The following is an 8126-nucleotide window of genomic DNA, read 5'->3' on the forward strand; positions in this document are numbered from 1 at the left end:
GCGCCAGGCTGGGCAGTGCTGGGCTGAGGCAAAGGGCAGAGAGAACTGACGCTTTCTGGAGACAAGTCCTCCACGCGCTGGACACGGAAAGCAACGGATGGGGAGGACACCCCGGGAGAAGCCCGGGCCTGGCCGCGCAACCCTCTCTTCGCAACGCCACCTCCCGCAGTTTAGGGGGCTCCCCAAGCCAGAACAGCGCACAGAGGAAGCCCCCTCCGGAGGCGCGGGGAGGAGCCGGGCGAACCCTGACCCGGCGGGGGAGCCCTGGGAGTCAGGCGACTGCGGAAGCGCCGTCGAGGGGCGGAGGGAAACCTGACCTGAGCCGCACCGAGCGATCGAAGGGGCGGCTAATTCGTCTGTCGGCGTCCTCGCAGTCTCCGTCCGCTCGCCGGGGCGGGGTGACCGCAGGGGGCTCCCACCGCTCGGCGGAAGAGAGGGAAAAGGGGAAGGGGGCTTTCTGCGCGCGCAGAGCTCGCGGCCCGTCTTGCTCCTGCGCTCTGGGGTCAAGTTTTGCGCCTGCGAGGTTGGAGGGGAGCTGAGGGCGGGTAGCGTGGGAGAAAAGCGAGCGCCGATAGTGACCGAGACTGGGGAGGCGGCACGAAACCACGAGGAAGAGACCCGCAGCGCCAGTGGAGGGCCCCGAAACTCTGCGAGGACACGGGGCGTCGGTTTACACCACTTCCTTCGCTTGCGCGGCACCTTCAGCCAAATCCGACACGTCTGCTCCGCCCGCAGTCCGGGCGGCCGCCCCTCGCCTGCCCCGACAGAGCTGGGTCTCGCTTGGGGACCGGTGAGACGAAGAAGTGGGTGTTTTGCCAGCTCTCCCCCACATTGCTGTGTCACATCTTGTCCCCGGCAAGTTACATAAACACTCTGTGCCTCCACGTTCTCATCTGTAAAATGGGGTTTAAAATGGGACCGACTCGTGTTATTCAAGGATTAATAATGCATATAAAGAGCTTGGAACAGTACCTGACATCCAGGAAGCCCTTGACACATGTTAGATTTTATTATTCGCTTATCCAACAAACGTTTATGAAGCGCCCCTCTGTAGGAGGCTCTGCGCTGGGTTCCTGGAGGGGGGTGGGGGAAGGGTACTGTGCCGACCGGGTACTGGCCCTGAGCGCATTTACTGCTAAATTAATAAGCAGAGTGCGGTCAGGGAATGATTAGGACTAAGAAAGAAATACAACAGGGTAGTAAGATAGCAGGACTGGAGAAGAGAGGAATCTAGGGTAGAAGGAGCCACCTAAGACCCTCCGCCCCTCTCCGGGCCTCAGTCTCTCCTTCAGTCGAAGAGGGGCTTTCGACAGCGAGTGTCAACCTAGGCTGACGCTTGGGGACACCAAGTCCAAAGGCGGAGCTGAACCCGGGAGACCGAATCAGAGACTCCATCCCCGCTTCCTCTGCTCACTGGAGACCACTCCTTGGGAAAGAGAGCTGCGCTGAGTCTTCCAACAATCAAAACGTTGCTGCTTGCCGGGATTCCGCAAAGAAGGAAGGCCCCCCGCCATTGGGGTCCAGCTTCTCAGCGGGAACTTGTTCACACCGTGGACTCCAGGAGAGCGAATTACAAGGTCGCTTCGGTTCCTGAGCCACACGGTGTGCACAGAGATTACTTGTACGCTTTCTGATTTACCGCTGACAACCGCATGGAGAGCTGGTAGTCAGTGCCGCTGCTCTCATTTTATAGATGAACACTGTGGCTCCCAGAGGGGAAAATGTTGATCCTAGCGGAGGCCAAGCCCTGATTTTGCGACACTAACTCTCACTTCTCTGAGCATAAGCAATGTTTTTAAAAGATTAAGTATCCACTAATGCCTATTACGGGTCAGGCCCTAGCCTGTGCAATACTCATCACAGCAACCCTGAAAGATTGTCTTTCTTCCTACTTTACATATGAGACCACCGAGGCTCAGAGAGTTAAAGGCACTTCATCTAAAAGATGGAGTAGGTTTTCCACCCAGGGCTGTCTACTCTGGAGCCAGAGTTGTTTCCTTCTCGGTAAGAAAGTAAAATAACCCAGGTTCAAAGGCCAAGAGAGTTTCAGGAACATGCAGCAGGGCAGAGGTCACCCCTTGATCCTCTCCCCAGATTCCTCCTTTAAGTTCTGAGGGCCCATATCACAGAGCATCCCCTCTGTACCCATGATAACCACGGAGTGAGGCAAGGCTTCTTCTAATTTAAACAGGAAGGAAACTGGCTGCTTCTGAATGGAAGCTGGAGCTTCAGATCATCACCTTGACCCTGCCCCCACACCCATAGTGTCTCTTCTTCACTAAGGTGCCCAGAATCTAGGAAGGATAGGGCTGGAAAGGGTACTTTCATTTTACAAAACAAAAACCTCATTTCTTCATTCCTTCATTCATTTCACAGATACCCATTGTCGGCCACTCTGGTCCAGACCCTGAGTTGGGCACTGGCTATAAAACAGTGAACAAGGGCGCCTGGGTGGCTCAGTGGGTTAAGCTGCTGCCTTTGGCTCAGGTCATGATCTCAGGGTCCTGGGATTGAGTTCCGCATCAGGCTCTCTGCTCGGCAGGGAGCCTGCTTCCCTCTCTCTCTCTCTCAGCCTGCCTCTCTGTCTACTTGTGATTTCTCTCTGTCAAATGAATAAATACAATCTTTAAAAAAAAACAACAGTGAACAAAACATACGATCTTAAGCACAGAGAGATAGACAGTAAACTCCTGGCCAGAGATCTGCACAGGAATCCAGGAGCCCAGGATTCAAGAGGAACCCATGACTTCAGCCATGCGGGGCTCTGCATGGCACGGCTCATTCCGGGTCAGACCCTAATTCCAGACAGCCAAGTGCCTAGAATCCTCTCCCTACTCCACAGAGTATTCTCAAAATCCCACCTTGAAAGGCCCAGTGCAGCTTTCCATACAAACAGCCGTGACACTGCCCCTTCCCAGCCCCCTTTCTCTTCCGGACTTTTAAAGAAACTCCCAGCTGGGCCCGGACAGTGAATGTTTCAAGTTGGTGGTATTTTGGAACCGAAAATCTGCTCCGAAGTGTTTTCCAGTTGCTCTTCAAAATTATTCTTGTGAGGTTTTGCAGTCATCAAGAGAAGCTTACAGAAGTGATGTGACTTGCCCAAGGTCACACGGTTAGGAAATGGCCCACCAGGATGCAAAAGAGGCCTATGTGAACCCCAAACCGGTTGGAACCTACCCACCCTCCGCTCTTGAGAGGTCTATGCCTCCGCCTCGCAGAGGCGACTGCACAATTCCGGAGAAACCGCAGCTCCCGAGGCTTCCTGAGAGAGCCCAAGGAGAGAGGCAGCGGCGCCGAGCGGTCGCACTCAGTGGGTGGGAGAGGGTGGGGCGCGTCGTGGACTGAGCAGCAGCTCCCGCCCCGCAGGTAGAAGCTGGTCAAAATACCAGTGCGCTAAGGCAGCCCAGGCATCTGAAGCCGACCAGTCGCAGAGGCGCGGGTCAACTCATAACCCAACCAGTCCAGTTATGGAGCAGATCTTAACTTTCAGGCGGCTCATCTCTCCCTCGCCATTAGGGAAAGAAAAAAAAAAAAGTCTTCCAAACTTCTGAGGCTATTAATTTAAATATATATTTATTTATTTATATTTATATATATAACAGCAGGGAACTTTTCAGAAAGGAGACGGAGGCGGATATCGGGTATGTTTCCCGGGCCAGAAAAGCTGAAGGCTCTTACCTGCAGGAAACCTTGCAGCCCGCAAAGGCGCGTCTGTCTGGAGCGCTTCACTTCGGCGCGGGACGCTCACGGCCGCCTCCTCTGCAGCCCGGCTGGGCTCCGGCCCTGTGTTTTATACCACTATAGGCAATTAATATTGCATCAGCCGTATTTTAAATTTTCAAAACCCACAATATAATGTAATGGCATAAGGGCATTTATTATTAAAGGACACCCGATGGAGAAGGAGGTGGAGGCATCACTGGGTCTGTTGCACTAGGCGGGGGAGAGGGGCTGAGGCCCAGGGGCTGGGGGCGATCCCCAGGTTTACTTGTGCAGCAAAGGAGGTGCACCGTGCGGAGGGGAGACCGACTCTGCTCCGAATTTCAGGCCGGAGGTGTTGACCCACTTCTCTTTGAAGACACAGAGGGAAAATGTGCTGACCACTCCTAGACTTGGAACATTAATTTTTAAGCCTTGAAGGTGTTTCTGCGGCTCACAAATAAAAAGGTTTCTTCTTACTCCTTTTGAAGGGAGTGAGAAAGAAGGGAACTGCCATCTCTTGAGCACCTACTGTGCTCAAGGCACCATGCTAGGATCTTTGCAGCAGACCTATCATTTAGATTCCCACAGAGAAGAGGAGAAAGACCTTGGGGTAAGTTCTTGTGTGACAGTTTTAAATAAGTTTCTAAAATGATCCCAAAGGGGCCCCAGTGGACTCTGTCCCAACAAAGAACACTTTCCTCCCTCTTTGCATCTATCCACTCACTTCCTATCCACACATTTGAATCTTTTGAAATGTTTCGTCTCAAACACGAAACACTACCAGATGCCTTAAATAAATAACGTCACTTAATCTTGACAATAAACTTGTGAGCTAAATATTCGCCTCTTCATCCTACAGACAAGCAATCGAGGCTTTTAGAAAAGGTAAGAAACTGGCTTCAGGGTTATTCAGCCAATGAATGGAAGTATTGGACGCTCCTGTTCGCATCAGTCTGGTGTCAAAGTTTGTAATGGGTCTGAATCCATTACAATGGATGAGCAAACAGAGGCTGATAGATGGGCATGCAGGGAAGCCTGGGGTGCTGGGGAGTGCCTTGTAACTCTGAGGTCCGGAGAAGAGCTGCCAGATCTCCCTAAAGGAGGTCAGAGTGAGAAGGTGAGACTGCATGGAAGAAGGGAGAGATGGCCAGACACAGGCATACTGGAAGTGAGAACACAGCCTGTATGGGCTTTCGATTTTAAATCCTTTCCCAGACTAGTACTTCTTATCCTCTGAGAAAGAAAAGCACTGTGATTCGGGTTGAAAAATAAAGCATTTATTTTAGAAGTTCATTCAAGGGGTAAAGAGAGAAGAAAACTTAATATTTTATTTGTATCTATTTGGAGAACAAAACCAAAGGTCACACAGCAACACACAAAATACATGAAGTAACGAAAGATAAAATGTGATGGGGCCAGAGGGACATGGGTGAGAAGGGTCCAGGCCAGCAGTCTGGCTCCTTTTTCCACCCAAATCCAAAGTGAACCTCCACCGGGAGACACCCAAATAAGGGGGATGGAAAGAAGCAGAGTTAAATAAATAATAGGAAATAACAATGCTAACAACAATAATAAAATCACAACGAGGTTAGACATGTTGGAAGGACTTGCATATGATTCAGAGAAGTTACAAACACTTTTGAAAAACCGCCTCTACACTGCGCTGGAAATCTGGCTGGAGAAGCGAGCTGAGGTCAGAGAGTCCTCAATCTGTCCAGAGCACTACCAATCCCCCTCGCTCTCCAGCAGGCAGTAAATTACCCACTCAAACACCATCAGATCAGGGAGGATGAGCCCGAACAGTTGACAGCTGTTGTTTGCAACAAGGTATGCGATCATATCATTTTCAGTCACTGAATTGGGCGCATCTTTTCTGGAACCCAACTTACCTCAGAGAGCAGCTGGGATCTCGAAACTCCATGAACACTTTCCCTGAACCTAGTCCATGCTACCTTAGAGAACTTAAGGATGAGATGGACAAAATTTAAGAGGGGAAAGGAGTATAAGGCTATCCTTTGGAAACATACATGTATTTTATATACTCTAAATAAATCTCCAGTACATGTTTGTGCCCCAGTTAGACTTTGTGTTATTATTTATCACTGCCTGCGCATCCTTTCAGCTTTTGTCTAATCGCGCTTAGCAAAGTGGCGCCATCACCCCCAAAGTCGTGCTGTCAGGTCAATTCACCATCCCTGCATTTGGGCTCCCGCCCTGAGGTCGCGCAGCCCAGCGCGCGAAAGCTATTTTCAGCACCAGGGACAGAGCTAATCCCTCCAGGCCTCCCCTTCATAAATTTTTTTCTTAGCGCCATAATTTTCCGCTGGGAACAGAAAGGAAAGAAGAGAAAGAGAAGGCCGGGAGGCAACCAGGTGGGATAAAGGGGAAAGTCTGTGGCTTCGGGGGAGAGAGCCTGACCTGCCAGGAAACGTCTTGGGGTCCCCCATAACCATTCCCCCCCCCACCCCCACGCGGGGGGTGGTGTACACTCAGCTCTCCCAGCCCAGGACGCTGCGCCCCACAGCAGTCAGTGGACAGCCGAGTACTTCATTCGTTTCTGTTTCTGTCTCTGGTTGCAAAACCAGACCCTCACCACGTTCTTTTTAAGGTCCAGTTTCTCGGCGATGGCCGCGATCTTCTCAGATGAGGGCCGCGGCTGGATGGCGAAATAGGCCTCCAGCGAGCGCTTCTCCGGCGCCGCGATGGACGTGCGTTTGCGCTTCCGCTCACTGCCGTTGAAGAGCTCTGGCTTGCTGTTTTTCTCTCGATAGGCGGCCTCGGCTTCCTCCAGCCAGGCCTGGAGCACGGGCTTGAGCGCGATCATGTTGTTGTGTGAGAGAGTGAGAGACTCGAACCTGCAAATGGTGCTCTGGCTGAGCGAGCCTACTCCGGGGATCTTGAGGTTGGCTAGAGCCGCGCCCACGTCCGCCTGGGTCACCCCCAGCTTGATGCGCCGCTGCTTGAAGCGCTCGGCGAAGGCCTCGAGCTCTCGGGGGTCCGACTCCACGTCGCTGAGGCATGCGGGCATGGCGCTGTGAGGCGCCACGGCATGTGGGTGACTCATGCCCATGGCCTGGTGCAGGTGGCCCATGGCGCCCAGGTGGTGCGGGTGGATCTGCGCCGGCATCACCGAATGCTCTGGGGCTCCCAAACCGCTCACGCTCAGCGTGGGAGAGATGTGCTCTAGCAGGTCGCCCTCGAGGCCCTGGTGCACGGCGTGATGCGGGTGCGAGGTGAGCGCGGCCGGGTGGGATATGGGCACGGTGGACGAAGTGGACGTGCAGGGCACGCTGCTCATGGTATGGTAGGTGGCGTCGGGCTTGAACGGATGGTTCTTGCCGTGGGAGACGATATCCACCGCCGCCAGAGCTTCGGCGCGTGCCAGCAGGCTCTCATCAAAGCTTCCAAATATATTACCCTGCAGCTGCAAGCGAGAAGGCGCACAGCACGGTCAGTGGGGAATACTGTCAACTCAGGATTAAAACACATTTTCAAGCAACCGAGATGCCTCTCCTCAAAGCCCAGGTCATAAAAATTAATACGGAGACAGAGGCTCTGCTGGAACAGACGTGTGGATCAGAGAGACATGAATGAGAGAGGGAGCGCGCCGGGAGAGAGCGCAGGGGAGACAAGGAGAGAGGTTCAGACAGCGGCGATTGTTCTGGGCGACATGAAAAAAACATGAAGCTAGTGCCTGTCAAAAATGTGCCTTAGAGCGGTAATTATGCTCCACTACGTACCTGCGGGGCTGGGAGACAGACTCGGCGCATGGCCTCGGAACCGGAGTGCAGGCTGGAGAATTTGGGTTCTTGAAGCACCGGGTGCATGCCGAAAGGCTGCTTGGCGTTCATGGCCATCATCTTCGCGCGCCTGGCAGGGAGGCAGCGAGGGACATGGATCAGGCTCTTCTCGCTCGCTCGCCGCGCTCCAAGTGAGCGCCGCTCAGCGCCCGCGCTCCCCTCGCCCTCTCGCTCGCTGCCTCCCCTCTCCCCCACCTGCTTCTTCACTCATCTTACAAGCAGCCTGCCAGGAAGGGACCGGGCGCGCGCAGGCGTGCTCACGCGCCCTGGACTCGCAGGGGCGGCCCGGGAGGCGAGGCCAGGCAGCAGCTCTAGGCGCGCCTCTGTGCGCCCGCCACGGCCGCCCCCGCCAACAGCATTTATACCCCGGCCCAGCCTGGCCTCTCCAGGCCCGCCCCGCCCCGCCTGGCTCCAGCGCGGCCGACCTTCCGGATTCTTTCTTCTTCTTGGAGGACTTGTTTCCCCCAAAGTCTCAAGCCTCTCTGTCCTGTCCCAACTCAGACTGCCCCATCGAAGGGCAGCCCCGGGCTGAGCGCGGCCAGGAAGCTGACCTTACTACACACACACACACACACACACACACACACACACACACACCTGTCGGCCAGGCTGCCGCCAAACTGC

The 8126-nt window shown here is 54.1% G+C and overlaps 1 protein-coding gene across 1 annotated transcript; it reads right to left on the reverse strand.

Moving 5' to 3' along the window:
* Window positions 1–6229: 6229 nt before the first annotated feature.
* Window positions 6230–7562, reverse strand: POU4F3 (POU class 4 homeobox 3; the record flags this gene model as incomplete). Its single annotated transcript, XM_082726050.1, has 2 exons — window positions 6230–7126; window positions 7443–7562. 2 exons carry the CDS (start codon window positions 7560–7562, stop codon window positions 6230–6232), a joined length of 1017 nt encoding a protein of 338 aa, XP_082582176.1.
* Window positions 7563–8126: the final 564 nt, after the last annotated feature.

The sequence above is a fragment of the Mustela nivalis genome (genome assembly GCF_964662115.1).
Source record: "Mustela nivalis genome assembly, chromosome: 3".
NCBI lineage: Eukaryota > Metazoa > Chordata > Mammalia > Carnivora > Mustelidae > Mustela > Mustela nivalis.